This window comes from Sardina pilchardus, chromosome 2, assembly GCF_963854185.1.
Source record: "Sardina pilchardus chromosome 2, fSarPil1.1, whole genome shotgun sequence".
Taxonomy (NCBI): domain Eukaryota; kingdom Metazoa; phylum Chordata; class Actinopteri; order Clupeiformes; family Clupeidae; genus Sardina; species Sardina pilchardus.
Genome location: NC_084995.1, coordinates 41,588,356 through 41,610,330, shown reverse-complemented (window position 1 = coordinate 41,610,330; position 21,975 = coordinate 41,588,356). Strand labels below are relative to the sequence as shown.

The 21,975-nt window shown below is 42.6% G+C and overlaps 2 protein-coding genes across 4 annotated transcripts; both read right to left on the bottom strand.

Moving 5' to 3' along the window:
* Positions 1–681: 681 nt before the first annotated feature.
* Positions 682–11,260, bottom strand: LOC134075121 (heterogeneous nuclear ribonucleoprotein C). 2 transcript variants are annotated; one of them, XM_062530609.1, is made up of 10 exons: positions 11,119–11,260; positions 6,683–6,851; positions 5,533–5,798; positions 5,175–5,247; positions 5,023–5,073; positions 4,297–4,329; positions 2,964–3,130; positions 2,759–2,872; positions 2,416–2,561; positions 682–1,130 (listed from the first exon to the last, which is right to left on the bottom strand). In XM_062530609.1, the coding sequence occupies exons 2-10, from the start codon at positions 6,685–6,687 to the stop codon at positions 1,023–1,025; spliced, it is 963 nt and encodes a 320-aa protein (XP_062386593.1). In that variant the 5' UTR covers positions 6,688–6,851; positions 11,119–11,260; the 3' UTR covers positions 682–1,022. The 2 variants fall into 2 exon arrangements, with proteins under 2 accessions (XP_062386593.1, XP_062386594.1); XM_062530610.1 differs by lacking the exon at positions 4,297–4,329.
* A 1,700-nt stretch (positions 11,261–12,960) lies between these two features.
* Positions 12,961–21,975, bottom strand: dcaf8 (DDB1 and CUL4 associated factor 8). 2 transcript variants are annotated; one of them, XM_062530606.1, is made up of 13 exons: positions 21,759–21,975; positions 20,684–20,761; positions 20,526–20,600; positions 19,607–20,274; positions 18,989–19,129; positions 18,679–18,773; positions 17,963–18,073; positions 17,718–17,848; positions 17,053–17,160; positions 16,736–16,866; positions 16,239–16,358; positions 15,469–15,585; positions 12,961–15,167 (listed from the first exon to the last, which is right to left on the bottom strand). In XM_062530606.1, the coding sequence occupies exons 2-13, from the start codon at positions 20,718–20,720 to the stop codon at positions 15,057–15,059; spliced, it is 1,845 nt and encodes a 614-aa protein (XP_062386590.1). In that variant the 5' UTR covers positions 20,721–20,761; positions 21,759–21,975; the 3' UTR covers positions 12,961–15,056. The 2 variants fall into 2 exon arrangements, with proteins under 2 accessions (XP_062386590.1, XP_062386591.1); XM_062530607.1 differs by having other exon boundaries at positions 19,607–20,271.

Genomic DNA, 21,975 nt, shown 5'->3' with positions numbered 1-21,975 from the left:
TCAGAGTCCTCGAAAGTTTGCATAGATGAGAGCTACTTGAAGACAAGAAAATGCAATTTCATTATGAAAACAGCATACAATTCCTTTTATTCATTTTACTCTCACCATGATAATCGATTTAAGCTTAGTAGCATCCAGTAGGTTCAACAAATGTTACAAAAACTTGAGACATTCAACAGCGGTTTTAATTTTACACATTTTATTGAAATATTTCTTTACAGTACAAGTGAAACCAGGTAATATATAAAAAGACACGACGTTATGAAGACAAACTTATGCACCATTTTCTGAGAACACAAACATCAAAATAAAACAGAAAAGATAGCATTTCATTTCATTCAAGACATTAACAAGGGAGATGTTTTCATTTTATACCATTAAAATATATGCTTACGAACAAGACTCGGACCTGGAGCTTAGAGGTTTCCCCGGCACACAGCCATTCTGCTTCACTCTGTGCGCATGTGGTGTTCTGTTTTTGACCAGCACACGTTCTCTCTCACACATGTTCTCTAATAACATTTATACAGACACACACACACAGAGAGAGAGAGAGAGAGAGAGAGAGAGAGAGAGAGAGAGAGAGAGAGAGAGAGAGAGAGAGAGAGAGAGAGAGAGAGAGAGAGAGAGAGAGAGAGAGAGAGAGAGAGAGAGAGAGAGAGAGAGAGAGAGAGAAGAGAGAGAGCAAGAGAGAGAGAGAGAGAGAGAGAGAGCAAGAGAAAGAGTGCATCCTACTGATAGTCTTGTAAAAAAACAGTGGAGAGAGAAGGCGAGTCATGGAGGGTAAATGGAATGACAGGAAAGAGAGAAAGAGAGAGGAGAGCAAGAGAGAGGGAGAGGAAATTCATTCCAAGGACTTCAAGTCACCTTGAGAAGTGTGTGTGTGTGTGTGTATGTAAACATGCTGTGCACTACATTAGTGTTAAATGATAAAACAAAGGGGAGATACTCCACTTCAATGCAAGTTTGTCTATGAATGGTGTGTGTGTGTGTGTGTGTGCGCGTGTCCGTCTTCTTGAGCTTTAAGAGTCGTCTCCATTAACACTGTCTCCGTCATCTTCACCTTCCTCCTGCTCCCCCTCTTCAGCTTCCTCCTCTTCTTCCTCGTTCTCTCTTCCTTGACTCTTCACCTAAGAGAAGGAGAGCACATGATGATAATACATCCACACGTCTGAGGAAGGGCGAATAGACCCGAAGCATCACACAATGTATTACATCATTGGGAGCAAAATTTGGCTGCAGCGGACTTCTCTTTTACTTGTGACCTCCACAGACATCACACAAGACTACACAACAGCTTGTGTTACAGAAGATAAGAGGAAGGCTGCTTTCCTTTAGACATCAACATAATTCTGAGAGATGGAGGTGACCGATAGCCTGGAGACCAGGCTCTCTTCGCAGAGAGTCTGGCCTGGATCCATTCGTAAACGTTTATTTCCTGGTTGGTGGACGCTTGTCTGAAGTTTGAAATCACTGGAGTTCAATCACTAACGTTTGGTAATGACTTCTGTTAACCACGGGGGACACAATGATAACAATAGGCTTGAAACTTAAATGTAATCGTTCTCAGGAACACCCTCTGTTCGCTGATTGGGTGGAGGTGCACTTGCCGGAGTAACGGTCTCCCAGACAGAGTACTGAAGGGAAATTAAATTGAGCGGAAGTGCGTAGACAGGCGGAGTCAAGCTAAGTGACTGATGCCCAAGTTACTTGAACTTCATTCCCTTCTTATCTTAAGCTGCTTTTCCACTGCATGGCATCGGATCAACTCGCCTCAGGTACCCAGTTTTCCTTTTCCACCGCCAAAAAGTACCCCTTTTAATGTAGCTGGGTGCCATAGGAACGTCGAAGAAAAAATAGCATGGCGTCATTAACACGGGACACACAGTATCCTAAAAATAATAATAATAATAATAACAGAGAAAATCAAGGGGGTTGTCTTCGGATTCCTGGTATGTGGCTGTTTGCAGTAAGGTTCATTTCAATTCATGAGGAAAAAATGTGTTGCTTCATAAAGAGACTTCATAACGCTCATCTTCTCAAACTGCAGGGTGTTATTCCATTGTCAGAGTGCCAAACTGAATTAAAAAATGCACCTGTTGTTAATAATAACATACCTAATGCAGTCCAGTTGTGAACGTTTTTAACTGCTTGTCATGTTAGCACTGTCTGGCTGAGGTATTTTTAAAAATGACGGGTTTCTTCAGAACACAGCAATGACAATAGCGACCAACCAGTAACCTGCAAGACGTTCGCGAAACCTTTTGGCATCACCTCAGATCGCTTGAAACCTCAACGGAGGTGATACCAAAAATAAAACGAAGTACCAGTTTTTGCTAATGGAAAACAAACAGATAAAAAAAATGTAGAGTCGAGGTAAGTTGAGCGGTCACCCGCTCCTTCACCCTTCCTCACCTCCTCCTCTTCCTCCTCCTCCTCCAGCAGATCTCCCTCCTCCTCTGAGTCGTTGAGCTCCTGAGGCTCGCGCTCCCGCTCCTTCTTGCTGCTGGTGTGCTGAAGGGACGATGCCTCTCCAGGCTCTGGCTTAGCGCTCTTACCCTCTGCTCCACACAAGAGCAGAAAAAAATAAATAAATAAAACAAATAATAAAATAACACAAAATAAAATAAATAAATACATTTAAAAAACAATAACAAGATCAACATATTTATTCATTTAGAATTAATTCAATTTATTAGCTTATAATGAAATAAACAAGGTATTTTCTCTCAGCAGTGATGAGTGGAATGTGGCATACCTGACTTCTTGCTATGATCCTTCTCCATACGGTCCAGGCTCTCCAGCAGATAGTCCACCTTGTTTTTGATCTGAGTCAGCTCTTTTTTAATGGTCTGCAGATCGTCTGCCTTCACTGAGAGGAATGACAAAACAGAGGGAGGATATTCAGAGCCAAAAGCACTGTGTGCGTGTGTGTGTGTGTGAGAGAGAGAAAGAGTACTGACTGGTGCGTGAGGATGCCCTCTGGCTGCTTTTGGACGAGGAGGAGAAGTTGGACTTATTGCGCCGGCTGCCCCCACTGCTGATGCTGACACGGGGCCGCTTGGAGGGGATGACTGCACGCGGGAGGGGTGGTGGCGGGGGAGGCACGCGTGATGGGTACGAGTACACCCTTTACAACAGAAAGGAGAAAAGTTGGGACAAATGTGAACCTGTGAATCTGGAGATACAATACACATCATAATACATAAGTTGTGATTCAATATCTTGTATTTTAATCTAGGCCATACCATAATTTCAAGGAAACACCATCATCATAGGCACAAAATGTACCGATTTTGTTAAAATCTTGTCTAGATCATGAAGGGGTCCTTGACCGAAGGCCTATTATATATTTCTGCTCAAATCCTGTAGTGCTATATCCCATATGTCTTCATTTAGTTAGCCCTTGATATTGTTTACAGCCTGAAAAACGTTATCTGGGAAACCATGTCTGGAAATGAATGTCTTGAAAAGTATATTACAGCCATGGCAAACTTTGCAGGAGTATAAAAACAAATACGTTTTCAGTATGGCTTAAACATTTTCTATAATGCCCTAGATTAGGATTGAGGATTACAAACTTGTACCCATGGCAATCAATCAAATGTAATGTATGTAATCAGTAATTTAATCTAGCATTCTTTTAAAAGAAAAAAATAATTGATACTATACAAATATTTGAGGTCTCCACAAATATTGGCCATTAGTATAAAGGCAAAAGGGGCAGGTTGTCATTTTCAGAAGACTGAAATGGTATGTGGGATGGCTAGTAAGAATTCAAAATCTATGTTGAATTTCATGTACGAAGTGTCAATGTTGTACCATGGATAAATATTATACATAGGTATAACAATGTAATACTATGTGTGTTTATCTATAGGGCTGTTTGAAAATGGCAAAAAATTATGATCATGGTTGAATGACACCATGGTTTTGGAAAAATCCTTTTTCTATACTAAAAAGAAACAGTAGATCCAATTCCATTTTAAATATAACGCATCTGAAAAACAAACAAAACAAATGCAAGAACAACTCAAAACAGTTACTACTGTACAGGTAAGGGTTTAAACTGGATTTATAACTCAGATTATATTTTGATTATGTTGTTCTCATAATCTTTGGGAGTCATAACTGATTCATCTATCAATTCAATTAACTGCACAGCCCAATTTCTCACTTTTAACACGGACACTTTGTACACTAAATTATCATACATCGTTCACCTATATATTTACATGTTCCAACAAGCTACCCCACATACCATTTTAGCCCTATGAAAATCAAATGAAATCTCACCCTGTAATATCTTCATGGTGTGGAGACGCAATGCTGATTGATGCCATGTGGGTACAAAGAAAATGTTATAAAGCCAACAATATTACTCTTTGCACTTTGTTCCAACTCTAGGCCCTATATAAAATCAGCGGTCATGCAGCACTACAAACTAAAATTTCAGCAAATTTGGTCAGGCTAGAAATCCTACTACAAGTTATTAACGTACAGATATGGCTCCAAGAGCAGATATTAATTTGAGTGTAACGACTAGGGGAAAGGGTGCAAAAAAAATGGTTAAAAAATGAAAACGTTGGAATTGAACAAAAATACATACATAATATTTGGGACCTAAACATTACTTAAACTGAAAAAACAAACAAACAACAAAAAAAAAAAACACAAATCAGAGACTGCTATTATTCTTAATGCCTAAATCACTTACACTTTTTCAGTACACATTACACTACTCACAAAAAGTCAGGGATATGCGGCTTTCAGGTGAAATTTTAAGACGAACCGAAAATCCACTATAACCTTTACAGGTCCAACAGTTCAATGTTTTGGTACTTTCTGTACTGAAACATTACATTTCACCCGAAAGCCAGATATCCCTAACTTTTTGTGAGTAGTGTATGATGTGAAAACCCAATAATGAAATATTGATGGAAAAAAAAAGATGGTGTGGTAGGAATTAACCTCTGGTCATTACAATATTGATATACACACTGTGTGCGCCACAGACCTTACCTGTCATAGTAATCTCTCTGGAAGTCATAGTCCAGGTCAAATTGTGAACTACTGCACATACAAAAGAGAGAGCGAGAGAGAGACATTAAAATAGATAACCAAAACCCTACACCTACACAGTACACACACACACGTGAAACAGAGAGGGATACCTGTACATGTCTCCTGCTGAGCGCTTTGTGGTCTTTGCCCTGTGTGCTTTGGGCTCCGCAGCTAAATTAATATCTGGAGAGGAAATCACAGCACAACACACATCATTAGCTCCCTTAGATCCTCATACTATTACACTGTCAACATGTGCATGCACATATATGTTAACAGTATTGTGATGTACAGAATAACGCAAAACCTCTCAGTCCCTATCAAATCACTGCAATGACTGAGATTTCCCAAAGACCTTCAAAAGAGATGGAAGTTTACAGATAAACAGATAAACAGATAGCTAACTGCTTTGCTAGTTGAACCAACTGCACACTCGGCCTAGGCACAATGTCCCTCACGGTTTCTTACCCAGCACCTGCCCCACGACCATACGCCCGTCCTCGCTGGCCACGGCCGCCCTGGCGTTCCTCTCGTTGGCGAACTGCACGAAGGCGTAGCCCTTGTGCACAGAGCATCCCACGATCTTGCCGTACTTGGCGAAGATGGCCTCCACGTCGGCCTTGGTCACCAGCATGGTGTTGAGGTTGCCGATGAAGACCCGCGAATTGAGCGAACGTGGGTCTGTCTTGTTGGTCACGTTGCTGGCCATCAGGCTTGCCAGGGAAGGTGAGCGACTGGATGGACGGATGAATGGGTAGATGGAGGGGAGGGGACAAGGACCAAAGCCAACGGGTTAGTCAGCCACAGAGGATATACCCCCCCCCACACACACACACACAAAGTAAACTACAAACATGGACCATGCCAACAAAAGACACAGCCCTATCCCAGGTGGACATGCAGGAGAGGCCTCTTCTCAGGCACCCAAGTCAACAAGGAAGTTGGACACACTCCTTGCACCTTCTATTCTGACAAAATTCTCTTCATTAAACATTATTAACACCAGAATTAATCTCTATGCTGTGAAGTCAATGTTGAATTTACAGAAGGGAAGTTTAACTTCAAAATGTTAACCTAAATTTAAAAAGGCTTGTGTAATTATGTAGAGAGCATTAGTATGGACCCATGGATTCAAGCTAATTTTACCTTTGCAGGAAACCTCAAAGAGCTAGAACAAACCCTGTTTTTTAAGTCCATATCTTGGCCTGACTTAATCACTAAACAAAACACACATTACTTAAGCCTGAATAACAAAGGGGCAAAACCAGCACTCACAACACCACATCAATAACAGACAACTGGTTGCGTTTTTCCCCATTCTCAGCTCAACACACATTAACCTGCCAACTGAACATAAACATCTGTGGGATAGGGTTTTTAAGGGTGAGAAAGGAGTCATCCTGAAAAGGGGGGGGGGGGGGGGGGGTGGATGCGGGGGGTCAAATAACTACCTGTGTGTGTGTGTGTGTGTGTGTGTGTGTGTAGTGCATATCTGTGTATGTCTGTGTATGTCTGTGTGTTCTTCAGTCTCAGTGAGAGTAGTCATCATTACAGGGCTGTCAGGGAAGGAAAAGATGTTGACAGAACATAACTGTGGGGTTTAATAACCATCACTCACTCCATGGTGCCTGTGTGGAGGGAGGTCGTCTGTCCTGCCTGTAAGTTCTTTGTCACTGAGGATGGGACCAGTGTATGCAGGCAGGGGTCTTGGGGGGGGTGCTCTCAGCCAAAACTACAACTCCCAGCAGCACCTTCTCAGAAAGCAGCACTTGGCCCAACGAATTACACTGAGGCGACAAAAGAGACACCTCAATACAACTACATAGGGTTAGGTAACTCAGTGAGTGGCTTTCTTCACAATGTTGCCGTCTTTTCTCACAAAAACAAACGTTTCACATCCATGTTAGAAAGTCTAGTCTAGCCATTCAGAAGCTGCACTGCACTATAACAAAGGTCAAAGTTCACCATCATGATGACTCATGAGGTGCCATGCTTGTTGTGTTACAAAACCTTACTCTAGTGTAAACTATACAATGGGCTACTGTAAGCAGCCTTTAGCTAACAAAAATGGTTAAAAAACGTATGATGGTGCTATAATCTGTTTGAGTCATCGACCATCTGAAAGAGAAAGCATTGTTAATGTGTTTATGTGAAACAGTTGTAATACATGAGAACGCACTCCTACAGATAATTGTCCTCCCTCTGGTACAAAATAAATATGTAGTATTAGTATAGTAGATTGATTGTTTTTGTTTACAATGAGAAATGTGGACTCGTTTACTAAGCTTCTGGCTACGATTGGAATTATTGACCTGTGCGTAACCATCCTGTGCACTGAAAGTCTTCACAAATGACTAGATAAGGGGGCGTTCAGACAAGACAAGGTTATTACAGTGATGGTCCCTTTTGATGCTTATGTTTCGTATTGGCAGCAAACATTTTGCGCACTATTATGCTCCCAGAGTGCCTCGCATTTTGTGCACATGCTGTGCCTCACTCAACTCCAAGTGAAAAAACACCCATGTTTTTATGAAAACATTGCGCACCTCGTGTTTCCTAAGCGGCAAAGCTCGTCCTGTCTGATCGCCCCTTTATGACACAGATCTTCTTATTTGCCTCAAGCTTGTGACTGTATTTGTACATAGAATTGTGTGGTAGGAACAGACTTCACTTAGTTCCTTATGTCTTTTTTTAGAGCGCTTGGTCAAACTTGTAGGTAATATCAAAGAGGAAAAAAGGCAGCACTTAAAACAATAAACATGTTTGTATGCACAGATGCGTTTTGACTTAGTGCCTTCCTCAGTGTCCTCCTGCTGAGCACAGTGAGGAAGGCGCTAAACCGAGATGCGCCTGTGCGGCCTGTATACATACTCATGTGACTAATTCTGGCTGTGAATAATATGGTCATCACAATACAGTCACAAAGTCGGCATTACATAAGTGAGAGAGAATGATTATGTTATTCACCCCAAGTGATGCAAATATCAGAACTGATGGTTAAATTAACTTAATTATATGATCAGTCAAAGTGAGCTTAATAAAATGCATATGTGTGGCCATAGCTATATGTTTAGTTGAGGGCGATCAGCTATGACATCAATAAAGTGAAGTGACAATGGAATGTCGAGAAAATGACAAATTTGTGCCAGACTTGACATTCCCTGAAAACATGGCATTGAGCAGGGTATAGCTAATCAATATAGCCTAGTTCACATTTTCACTTCCAAATCTGATTCAAACCACATACGGAGGTGGTTTCGCATGTGATCTCAATCAGATTTTTACAGATCCGTTTCGATTTGAACATCTGTCACTTGTTTAGGACTTCGAAATGTCTTCCGCGTCACTCGCAATGTGACATCAATAACAACAACGTAGACCCGGAAGTTTTCATTCAGGGCGCGTTAAACACAACTAAATTGTCTCCTCAGTTTCTGTTGCTTTCTTGCAGTTAACAGAACATTTGCACTGTGGCTACACATAATCATTTGGGACAAAACAGGCATAGCTTTGTCATCCATTTTGTTCACTTGCATTTTCTGAGCATAGCCGGTTACTAAAGAAATCACTATGTCAATACAGTCAGGCGGATTGGATCTCGTCACTTGCAATATGCAATATGGACGGTAAGTCAGTAAGATCAGACTCTGATTGGGTTTAGGCTGAAGTCTGAACAAGGCCTATTAGCATCATCCTTGGATCTGAATCGTAGCCTTGCTGACACCGAGTATTCTCAGTCCACTTCACTTTTGAGTTCTAAGGGGCGTAAGCATCAATGACCATGAAATTAAGTTGGTGCATTAAACCGTAACTGAACACTTTCAGAAGTATAGCAAACATAAATGTCTAGTAAATGAAAGTTTTAAATGCAACTATTTACTCAATCTCAAAGAAAATACACAACTGTGTCATTTAAAAACGTCTGAAAATACACACCCCTGTTGTTTAAATCAGCAAAGCCAATGGTTGTGTACAAACGGTTGCTAACTGCCCTCCCGTCCTTTGCTGGATAAGCAGTTGGGATGGGTACCTGGGTTTTAGATTAGAATCGCCTAGCATAGCAAGGTGACCAGACAGATCTGCCACAACAAATTCAAATGTGCCCTAGATACGACTGGTCTCCAGGCTATCTGAATCCCGGACCTGATTCCACATTTGCCACTTACTTTGGAATGTTTTAATATTTTGACAGCCAATCAACTTGGAAAGTAATGGGAAGATAAATTCCAAAAAGGAATAATAATAATAATAAACATCCTAAAGGTTCTTTGTACGCATGGCTCATTTGTCTCCGGTGGAGCCAGGTGTGTGTGAAGCTGCTGCTATTGTTAATGTAATTACTGTCACAGACACAGACCTGGTTGGGTGTTGCTAGTAAATCAGCATGCTATGATAAAGAAGGATTTATACAAGTTAAAACTGTTGCTATTGGTCAAACATTATATTCAGTGTCGGGGTGAAGATTTTAGGAGCAGAATAGAACAAAAGATGCCATTACAACACAGTCAACGCCGCACTGGAAACAAAGCAGCCGCAATGAGAGCCTGTCAAGTGTTCTACAAGGCATGAGTACCAGGCACCAGTAGGTTGTCTCACACTGAGGTAGATTTGTGAAATTCTGAAGCTTTCTCTCAGCATGTTGTAGACCTGTGTGGAATGTTGTGCTCACTTGCTACTGCCGACTATACATTTAAACTGAATAGTTAGGTATATCATGCTATTAATACTAATTTATATTTAAGCTGCTTATTTAACATCCAAGGTTATAATTATATTTATCAACACTGTGGATGGGTAATGAATGTCAAAGCATCCAAACTATGGCCTTAGCCAAAGAACTTGCTGGAAGGACAATTTTACATCTGTTCCAAATAAACGTCCAGTTAGTGAGCAAGCATCCTATTATAACCTTGCATATGTGCGGATCACACTAGCTGCAAGTTACTACAGAGCACTCACTGCACTAGGTTATTTGTTGGAGGTCAAGCCATCAACCTATTTAGTACACAAATACACCAAGATGAGTTATTTTGCCATGACAACACGTTTTCTACACTAAACATTATGGAGAACAGAGGAAAATGTGCAAACGCGACTGTCAAACCTGAGTGTTAAACTGATCTCTTTGGATTAGCTAAACTCCATCTGTGCTAAATAAGTGAAACTCTGATCTCCCCTGCTAAACTGCACTGTTGCTACAAGGGTCACGCTGGATGAAGGCAGGCTAACTTTGAGAACAAGAATGCAACGCAGCTTTATCAATAACCTCCCAGTTGTAGATTTCTCTAATCAGACCAGAGCTAACAGGTCTCCCTTTGGAAGGACAGTAAAGGAGGACAGGCCCTCTCCCGCGTTAGCGGCTGCAGTTCACGCCTTCTTCTGATCTCGTCACAGTAGCAGTGCATGTTCAGCTTACATTCAGCCTGCAATCAAATAATTGAGCGTGCTCCCGTATACTGCAAACATGTATATTTATTGAAGTCAATAAAATATTTATGTAAAATTGAGTCCATGTTTATGTTTAGAAACTGTTCCCCGAAAAGCCAGAAATGCTTCTGATGAAAAAACACTTCCCTCTCAAAAAAAAAGCATCTGCAACCAATATTTAAGACAGAATTGGCCATGTGGAACAAAACAAGAGTCAGTGCAGTCCAAGGTATGGTTCCTCAAAAGTAAAGCACTACCGACAAACAGCAATACTTTAAAATGGAAAAACACCGCAAACAAAGTAAGAAAACGTTCTTCAGCTTGTTCTAAAAATCAGCTATGTTAGCTCCCAGCTGCAACAACTAGCACCGATCAGTCATTCAAGATGCAAAAAAATCAGTCCCAGCTCACGAAAAACGTATAAAAGTCAAACCTAACAAAAACAATCCTGCAAATTCAGTGCAGACTAGGAATATATGAATAGCGGCTTGCTTGCGACGACATAGCTAGCTAATAGCTAACGTAGCTAGCTTCACATTCTTAAAAAATAATGCATCAAAAGATCCCAAAGATATTGCCAAGGCAGAAAAACAAAAATGTGTAAAAACCTTGAATAAAAATACTCACCAAAACCTTAAAGTTTAAAATGAATATTTCGGAAGGATCTACAAATTCGGTTGCTGGCACAAGTACTGACTATACATCAAATTGACGCCATGCGTTTCCCCTTAACGAAATGGCGCAGGCACAGGGTAAAGAGAGGCCTTTAATCTCCGCCCCTTCTCTCAAAGTCGACGCCTGTATGGCTACTTTACCAGTAAAACTAAGGAGTACTGGTCCATGTATGGCTTAAATCCACGTCCGTTTAAAGTTTCACGGGCGTTTTTGACAAAGACCTTGCAGGTGATTGGTTTGCACAGGAGGCAATCCTCAAATATGGGCGTTTCCCAAATAACAGAGGCTTGTGTGCATGCTTCTTGCTTGAATCTTCTCTGGTGACTTTCTCCCACATTTTTGTTTTTCTGGCTTGGTAATATCTTTTTTCAAATGAGCAAACAAATATAGTAACGTGATCCTTTCACAGACTTCTGCTGTATTTAATGTGCAGGGCATGCATTTACCAAAGCATCAGTTTTTAAAAGCATTTATTCCATATGCCATATTATGCCCTTAATGAAGTGATGTTTAATTATAACTAGGAAGTGGTAGAGCACCAGAGCAGCACATCACAGATCTTGTGTACGGATTGATTTAGTCACAGAATCAGGTTAAAACAAATAGTGGTAACTGGTGGCACAGTAATTCAATATGTGTGTTTGATAAAGGCTCAAACATCATTTTCAAAATGTTATCAAGAAAATCATTATTAGCCTTTCCTGTACTCTCTTGACTGCACTTCAGAATTTGAGCCCTTTTTGAATTGACACACAATAAATATTCAACAATCATTAGAAGTCAACTCATTAAACATTTGCCTTTACTTCAGTGCCATTCACTCTCTACTAAAAAGACCCTGGAGAGGGAGAAGCATGAAATGATGGAGGACAAATTTAGTATGTCGGTTGATGGCATCAAAAGGCTATTCATTTCACTTGTCCCAAACTTTTCTTTAAAAAAAAAAAAAAAAATCTAAGGGATGTTTATTTATATTAGCGACACTATTTCTGTACAAAGGACTACATGACATAAATACCAGTGAATTTAGCCTACAAACAAGACCGAAAGCTGTCATCTTGGGAAAAGTTGGTACACAGATCTCCTCAAATAGGCAAAGAAGGCAGCTTTTCGGTCCTTTTTGTCAGCAAACTTCAGAGGTATATACCATAATGTTGCTCTTTAATGATTTCTTAAACTGATGTGTCTTTATGCAGTCTCTGAGAAAAACAAAACACAGAAGTCTTTCATCTTGTTTACTGCACAAATCATACATGTTTGTAACTGAACTGGTAGAACACAGTAGGCAGCAGTGGGAAAAATAATCATTGACCATAGACCTAAACATTGAGCCTATACCAGAAATAACATCGCCGTCAGGAGGGTTTTCATGGGACTGTCTTTGGAAACAGAGAGGCAGTAAAATGACAGGAAAATAAACCAAAATCAACATTAAAAGTTGAATTGAACTTGAATGATTAGAATTGTGTTGTGTTCAATTCGTTTCAAAAGTACTTGGTGTTTTAATAATATAAACCTCTGCATTAATACCAATTGAACATTTTGACATCTTTTCAAAAGATTATTTGGTAAAGATGAATTCATTACAGTTCATTTTAGTATATATATATATTTATATATAGTTATATACATATAAATTTATTTAACTTATTTCACTTATACAAAAGAGAAGAACTGGAGCTAATTTTCCTCTCATGTGAAAAACAAAAGCAGGCATAAACCACCCTCTTCTTCCAGTGCTCCCAAAAACCCCATCCATCTAGACACCCCCACCCACCCACCCCCAATCCCCATCCCTTTGCAATCCTTAACAAACATCCCCTTAAAGCACCAACAGTTCAGAACAGTCCATCTTCACTAGTTTCTCAATTCCACATCCAAATGTACAATCTTATGGGAGAAAAAAAAAATCTTGTAAAAAAAATAGAGAGGGATGGGATTGAGTGGGATTGAGACATTCCGAACTGGGTGGAGTCATCAAAGTCTTGGTATTCCTGTGGTTTCATGAGCTTTCCTTATAACAGAGGGGGGGCTTTTTGAGGATGAGGGTCCCGAGAGAGAGACACACCAGACCTCCTGGCCTTGGTCTCCTACAGTCTCAGGTGAAGATCAGAGGGGTGTAGACAATGACATTTCGGGAGACAAAGATCCAAGTGGCTGCCAACATTAGAAAAGAAGGGTTGGGGGAGCAGAGAGAGAAAGCACCCTCCATGCTATACTCAGGAAGTCCCCATCTTCAGACTCCTGGCAAGTGCAAATACCAAACTACTGAGCTGGTGCCAAATCTTTATTTCAGTCTAAACTAGGTTTTGGACTTTTTTTTTTTTTCATTTTTTCTTCTTTTTTAAATCTCTGAACAGAAATAAAGAGAAAGCAATAGAGATCGAGACAAAACAAAATAAAAACAAACAAAACAAAAAAAAGCATACTTTCAGTAAGTTGAATACATAAAATATTGCATGCCCCCTCTGCGCACACGCTTGTCTTACAGACTCAAACTAAGCAGATCCCTGATTAAAGTGCACTCAGTAGCATGGGGAGAGGACCTGGGGAGAGCGCACAGCAAGATTGGGACGGGGTGAGGGGGTGGGGGGGGGGGGGGTGGCGGGACAGGATGCAGTCTCCCGGCTTGCCCTGCACGCACCTGTGGCTGGCCCTTACAGCAAGTGAAGGTGTGATTCAGATCACCACTAGCAGGTTGGCTTGAGCCGGGGAAACATGCACCCCAAAACACGACGAGACGTCAAGAGCAGGAAGCTCAGGCAAGCCTGCCCAAGGCCCTCCCTGTCCAAGTCCACCCGATTAGTGGATCAACAACACAATAAGGGAGGGAGCGAGATTCACGATCCGTACGGAGCATCCGGGCACTCATCCACAGACGCTCCAGACAGGTAAAGAGGAGGCAGGAGCCTAGAGAAATGCTGGTTTGGGAAGAAAAACACTGCACACACACCAAGCGATCGCGTTCCACCGCTTTACGTGTGTCACGCCAAGTACCAACCTGGCCAAAAAAGCTGACTGAGTCAGTGAGTGAGTGAGTGAAAAAGTGAGTGTGAGTGTGTGTGTGTGTGTGTGCATATGACGGAGAGAGCAAACAGGAACAGATTTTTACGGCATTCAACAAGACTCAATCCTCAGTTCTGACAAATACTTCTGCAACTACTCCTCGAATGTGAGTGCTTGCTGAACTGGAGCAAATCTTTTAAGATGTTTTAAAAAAAGGCATCGAAAATATTGAGGCTAAATCTTGGGGAGATTTGCTCCTAAGAGAGAGCATGTTATGTGAGTAGACTCAAGTGATTGAGTGTAAATGGAAGTCTATGAGCGTGATGACGACGTGTGCTGTATGTGTAAGTGTTTATGATGAGTGCAAAGGAAGGAACGATGGATGAGTGAGAGTGTTTGTGTGATTTGTTTGTGTGTGGGTGAGTGGGTTAAATGGTGTGTAGGTATGTTGTTCCACAGTATCTCTGTGTGAATGTGCTTCACGTTTGTATATTAAGTCAGGTATGATTTTTTTTGTCAGCACTGACTTCAGTATGTGCTCCTCCATGTCACTTACTTTGTGTATAAGTGTATGTGTGATGTCCCTTTGTGTGTGCCTGTCCGTGTCCGGTGATGTCCCACTGTGTGTGTGTGCGCGTGCGTGCATGTGTTTGTTCTATCGTTGCTGGCTTCTCAGTGTTTCTCATGTGTACCAGTGGGTTTCCAGTGTCTATGTGCTTCAATATGGGGCGTGTGTATGTGTGTGGATGTATGAATGAAATTAACATCTGAGTGATTAGTGAAAAACAAAAACAAACATAAAACGAAAGAAAAATGTCTATAAAGGTGCATATGTGTGTGTGTGTGTGTGTGTGTGTGTGTGTGTGTGTGTGCGTGCGTGTGGCTCAGGAGGACATGCACTGGACGTGGTCAGGACCACCGTCCTCTTCATCAGAGGAGTCTGGTGAGCTCCAGGATTCATCCGTATCCCCCTCCCCTCCTTCTCCACGGCGGGCCTGAGGACAAGGATGAATACATTTTCTAATTTCTGGATAACTGATGCTAATGCAATGGAGATAATTACAACATATTTCCATTCCAGTTATAAAAAATCCAGTTAATAAAAAAACAGATGTATGATGACAGAGATGCCTACACTCCACAAGGGTGGTAAGGTATTCTGATAGGGCTGGCTTTCAAACACTGTCACTTCCCATATCCACACAAACGTTTCAAATCTATCTCACACCCCTACAGCAGCAGACAGCCTGGTGTGCGTGCTGGCTCTGGGCCAGGGTGTCTGGTGTAGCCACTCACCCTCTGAGGCCTACGGTTTCTCATGTGTCTCATCAGGAACCACAGCAGCTGCGTGTCATACTGGTCTCCATGGCGCACGCTGTCCTCATCACGCTCACGTTTGTTCTTCTTCATCACCTGAGCAACCAAAAAACAGTAGTCAGATTTCAGGAAGTCAAATCAGTCAGGCAGCTAGTAAGTCAACAAAATGGCCCTAAAGTCATCTCCTCAGACAAGAGGACTAAACAACTGTTGTTACAGTTACAACAGAACAGATTTACAAACGATACAACAGTAGATCACAACTAATTAAATTAGCAACAAATTAACAGGCAAAATAACATCTTAAGTTCTCACAGTTAGTGGATTATTACTGTAAACACACTGAAAAATATTTTTGGTTGATAATTTTGTTTCACTATACTCAATGAAAACTCAGTCTATGGGATTCTACAGTAAACTGTTCTCCGACAGGAATGAAACCACTTGGGGCACAGGTTCGCTTTCACTTCCCACAGTGTTGACTATCAACTTGTAAAAAAGTTCACCTCTGAGTTCCAGCAGTCAATCAATCAAATATGAAGAAATTCCCTCAAGGCGTTCAGGAGATATCTCCTTCACAACAGACTGACAATGCGAAAACGTAAGGCCTCCAAACACTACTGTCCACAAGTAAAATATCAATCTATCTATTCACTAACTGTAATCTCCTAGCGTTGATTTGACAGCATTCTCATTGACTGTATTGTGGGGCTGTGGGCCTGCTTGGGGAGCTGGGACTCTTGCTTTACCTCTTTGAGGCCCTTCAGTGAAGTGGGTGTCTCTGCAGTGGGAGCCCACAGCTTCACATCGTGGTCCAAGCCACTGGTGGCCAGACCGGGGAGGTGGGGGTGGGGCTCGAGACAGTTCACCTGTACACAGAGAGAGAATAGAGAGAGAGAGAGAGAGAGAGAGAGAAAGAGAGAGAGAGAGAGAGAAAGAGAGAGAGGAGAGAGAGATGGGGTAGGAGAAAAAGACAGAGAAAGAAACATCATGAGGTTATGCATATCATATCATACCAGTTGCATTGTCTTCTTCTGAAATGACAAATAGCAAGACAAACCCACAGAGGAGTTGTATACATCATGCTTGCAATGCATGCTTGTCACAACAGCATTCATTGCTCTCAGATGAAATTAAATGAATGAATGCGTGAATGCGTGAATGCGTGAATGAGTGAATGAACAAATAAATAAAACTGTTTACAATGTCTTTCAATGTCAACTCTTATTTGACATATTCAACTTACCACACCGCCTCTGTCTCCCTCCATGAACTGCACGATGCGAGCAGAGTTCTTGTCCCACAGGTAGATGTGTCCACAGTCACTGCCACTAACCACAAACTCACTTCTGGGGCCGTAGAAGTTCACTCCCTTCACTGAGACACAGGGCCAAAAGAGAGCATCTCAGCACATGCCACATTCATTCTTCACAATCAGATTACAAAGACAGGGCTTCCCTATCCACGGCCTAATTACAGATTACACAGGCTGTTGTGGGAAAACACAGACAGGCTTACATACAGGCGTATCTGCTGCCTACTTGTGTTCTGTTAGGCACTTACCTGTGGCATTATTGCGGTGGCCTTTGTATCTCCTATGGTAATCAGCACCGTCACTGTGGTTTGAGTCGAACAGGTAAATGTCTTCGTCATTGTAGCTAGCCAGAAGTTCTGGGGGAAATAAACAGAAATCCTTTTTTAGCCAAAGGCAAACACTCTGCTTAGCACAATCAGAGAAGTCTGCATTATGAATTACTCAATGGGCCATGTGCATTTTTCACAGTTAACACTACTAAAATGCACTTTTTGAAAACATCCTTTCGGGTGCAATACGTAATTTTCCATGTCATCCTTCTAGACCCCCAACATATTATATAATATTGAAGGAACAGTGACATCAATATTACCATACAATGCATGCATCTTGACATTCCAGTCTTTTTCATTCCTTTGTTGCTATTTATTTTCATTTGCATTTAATTCCTTTGTTTTGCAATTTCAAGGCAAATAAATGAATACAAATCCAATAAAAGGCCTGTGGGTGGCGACCAAGATGCTTGCAAAGCCCGGTAATATTGTGCAACACTTCTCTTTTTTAAAATCATGCCTTCACTATTACGTCACAGCCTCAACACATTTTATTGGGCGCAATAAGAACAAAGGTCTTGAACCTTTAAACCAACACTAGGTAACGTTTGTGTGCCATCAGAAGTAAGTGTGCATGCTACCTGTGCCATCATGACTGTAAACCAGGCAAGTGATGTTTGTTTTGGACTCGCTGTTCACCAGATGGGATGGGCAGAACTTCTTCAGAACGCCATTGTTGTTGTTTTCATTGATCTTTCTTCGGTCGTAAATCCTAGTGGTAGACAACGGACAAACAATTGACATTAAGAATGCAGCACTGCAGGTCAGTGACGTACATGCGAGGGACACAAACGCAATTTGTGGTTCATCGAAACGCGTGTCTCACCTGACATACTGATCTCTTCCTCCAACAGCAAATTGGTGTGTGTTGGCAGGATTCACAAAGATGGTGTACAAGCCAACTTTCTTATCGCCCTCTTTGACCACCACTAGTTTACTGACAGAGATAAAGACAGACAGAGAGCAAAAAAGAAAGAAAGAAAGAGAGAGCCAGCAATAGAGAAGGCGAACAAAAGTGCAAGTAAAAAATACAGGTGAATTTCAAAGATACTGTTTCACACACACACACAAATACTTAATCACACTGGGTATTAGAAAAGAATTCCAAAGCCAGCTGGTTTAAAAACACTTGCCCAAACAGAAGCAGGGTGCAGAAGCAAGAAGCTGCTGGAAAGCTCCTAACTTACTATTTATACTCTCATGGCTCAAGCATCCACGGGGACCCAGTGTTTATATTACATTCTGTCCCATGCCAGCGATGGCACGACTAACGCAGACACTATGCAGCAAATCTCCAAATATGACAAAGTCTGTTTTCCGGAGTTATCAAAGGACAACCCTTTTGGTGCAGCCACAGCATGCACTGATCAACAGTTCAATTTCCTGGTTGGACAAAAAAAAGTGTGCTAAATTAGCTAAAACTGAATTCAGCGCAAAACACCTGGGAAGACTTTTCTATTCTGACGGGTATAATTAAACGGTCTTTTTTATCCTGGTTTATGATACGCAGTACCCCGTTCTACGAGATTGACTGGAACTTACTTTGCAGGCCGGTCGAGACAGAGGTCGATACCAAACACGACTGCGTCCTCTCCGGCAGAGAGGAAGGAGCAGCGAGAGTCGGGGTCTAACGCCAACTGGAGCACAGGAGGAGAAAGAAGGAGGGAGTGAGGGGGGAGAAAGAAAGAATGAAAGAATGAAAGATAGAATGACAGACAGACAGAAAGAAAGAAAGAAAGAAAGAAAGAAAGAACGAAAGAAAGAACTGACTATTAACATCATGCACCAACATTTGTTTCGTGTGCAATGTAAGATTTCCATCATCATGGCCGCTCCAATGACACAGGCTTACCTTGTGTGCTGCCCCCTTGTGCTGTGCCACTCTCTTGGTGTTCTTGCAGCGCTGGGTGGCAGAAAGCTCTGCCACGCGGATCTGCCCATCGCGAGCACACATCGCCAAAGTGGAGTCTCCACTGTGTGGCAGAAACTTAGCCTGGCATGGGGCAGGAGACATGGGCACACATTCAGTTAAGCACAAGGCTTACCTTTTTATCCAGTTAAAAACTTCTCAGTTAGTAGATTATCAACAACAGTCCATTTGACATAGCATCAGTAGGCAACCTAATCTGATGTCAATAGTTCATGTCTTTTAGGGGGATGAAAGTGTGGTGGTGAGTGTGTGTGTGTGTGTGTGTGTGTGTGTGTGTGTGTGTGTGTGTGTGTGTGTGTGTGTGTGTGTGTGGGGAGGGGAGGAGGGGTGGATTAACTGACCTAAGCACAAAACAATCTGTCCAAATTGTCCCGAATGAGTTGAGACAAAGGACATCTGCTGTGCATTGCAATTTAATGACAGGGTTGCGTCATAATGGGAATTTGACTGTCCATTGTCCAGTTTACTGGCATCCTCTCCCTGTAGTCAGTCAAACTACTAGTGTATGGTCCTATGTCTGCCCGTCACCCTCTTCCTCACCTGAAACACGTTGCTCTTGTGGCCGCTGTCGAACTCCAACTCGGCACGGAGCTGTGCCCAGTCCCAGATGACCACTCGCAGGTCGTCACTCCCCGAAGCCAGGCGCGTGCCCGACGGGTTGAAGTGCAGCGTGTTGACGCAGCCCGTGTGCCTCTCCAACCGGCCCTGCAGCTCCAGGCGTTGCACCAGGCCACGGGCGCCGCACACGCGCCGCTGAAACTGCCTAGCGCCCCAGCCGATCTCCCGCGCCCGCAGCGAGGGCACGGCGCGCCACGCCGGCACGCTCATCTCGTGCACCTCTGTGCCCAGCCACTCCTCCATAGCCTGCTCGTCTTGGTCCTCCTCCAGCTCCTCGTCCTCCTCGTCGTTCTCGTCCTCGTCTGAGCTGGAGGAGTGCCGGGCTGTGCCGCCACCACCACCGCCACCGCCGCCGCCACCAGGACGGTTCCTCTTCCTGGCTGTCCGTTTGGTGCCACCGCTCCCCGCCTCCTTGACCCTCTCTCTGCGGCCTCCCTCCTCACTGCCCTGCTCCCCTTCCTCTGTCAGAGAGTACAGGCCACTGCCGTCCATGCTGTCTGTGTCCTCTTCCTCATCCTCCTTGTTGTCCTCTGCCTCAGCCATGGGTCTGTCCTCTCCCCCCTCTGAACCTGTGGCAGGGTTGGAGTCTGCTGCAGAAGATGATTTGATTTGCCAAAACCAAACGAAAATTTGAAGAAAATATGAACAAAAAATTATGAATTGTACATACCTATACAATGTGAATATTATGCACAACGTGAAACCACATGCTACTGTATCAATTTGATGACAGGGAAATCCCCAATGCTATATTTATCACAGACGAAGCACTATCTAGGACAGCCAATGCATTCAATTTTTTTTTTATTATTTATTCTTTTCAGAAAGTGGGTGAACACACCTGTGTCAGGGTATGCCTGGACCTCTGCAGATGGGTCTCCCTCACCACCTCTACCTTCGGCAGACTCTTGGTCTTCTGCACCACCAAATGCACACAAATGAACGTCAACGTGTCATCAGGAAAATTCAAGCAAATTAGAAAATACTGGCGGTGCTTACCACTTGGTACACTGGATTTGCCTTCAGCATCGGCCATCCTCTCGCCCCTTCCAAGTCTCTCCTCCAAAAGACGAGAGGCTTTGAAAAAAAAGTGATACAGAAAGACGGTGAAAAAAATAACTTACATGTATTTGTAAGCTTTATTAGGAATTCCACAGCCTAGTTTACAACGTCAGTTGCCCCATGTTGATGGAGCTAGTCCACAACACAGTCGGCCTGACTTTGCTGTCTAGACAGCCAACGTGGGTGCGTCAAAAACATGTTTCAGTGGGCGGAACGGTGAAAACTTTCACGCAGCTGTCAAAGTAAGGAGTAACGTAGCCCAATCACGAACAGTCACTAGAAAGCGTAGGCCTATTCGATCATCGTTTCCTATAAAAATCTGTCTGGAAATGTTTGACGCTAGACCACTGAACAACATTTTGGAGATGGCAGTCCCAGCGCATGCAATTAACTTCTCGACTTTGAAAGTGAATGCATTGCTAACTAACGAATATGCTGTTGGATTAACTTGGCAATTAACGTTATGTTCTTCAATTTATCATTTTTTAAAAAATAATCCCCTTGACGTCCAGGGAGAGTGAATTTAATGGCATGTCTCCTCTTTGTTGTCAAGGTGTTGATCAGGCACTCGCCTACGTAGTTGGTCAGGCTAACTAATCTTAGCACCACAATGTGACATTAGTCGAAAATAGCAAACAGAGGCCAGTTAATGGTAGGCTAGTTCGCAGATGCAGGGGGCTTTAATAGTGCTAAAGTTACTATTACTGTTTAGTGCCAAAAAGGTTTCAGATAGCATTTCTACCCAAGCTAACGTTTGCCAAAAATCTCTCAACCTTTGGCATGCAGTAGACTACTGCAAGGCTTAGCTTGTTATTATTGTCTAATGTGTGATCTTGTAAACAGCAATAGCCTACGTGGCTGGTTGCTACGTTTGCTACCTGATTACATATGCGTACACAAACTGGCTAGAGTTCTCTAGCCAACTAATGTTAGCTAGCTTGGTATCTTTTAGGTCTACGGTATCGACAGCTACCCAGCTAAATGTTGTGCTAGCTAGGTGATAGCTGGCTACCTCTGTTTGCAGTAGGCCCGAAGACTCCGCACTGTAATCCTCTACGCAGATTTTGGTCCTCAATCTGCAAATCAGGTACCCCGAATGGAAAGCCTGAATATGAAAATGCACGATACGAGGAACAGGTACATCGACAAGTTTCAGAAAAATTAAACCAGCAGATGACGGCTAGAGCTTGCAGCCGTGCTTGTTCTGTTTTGACTGATCTACCTCACAC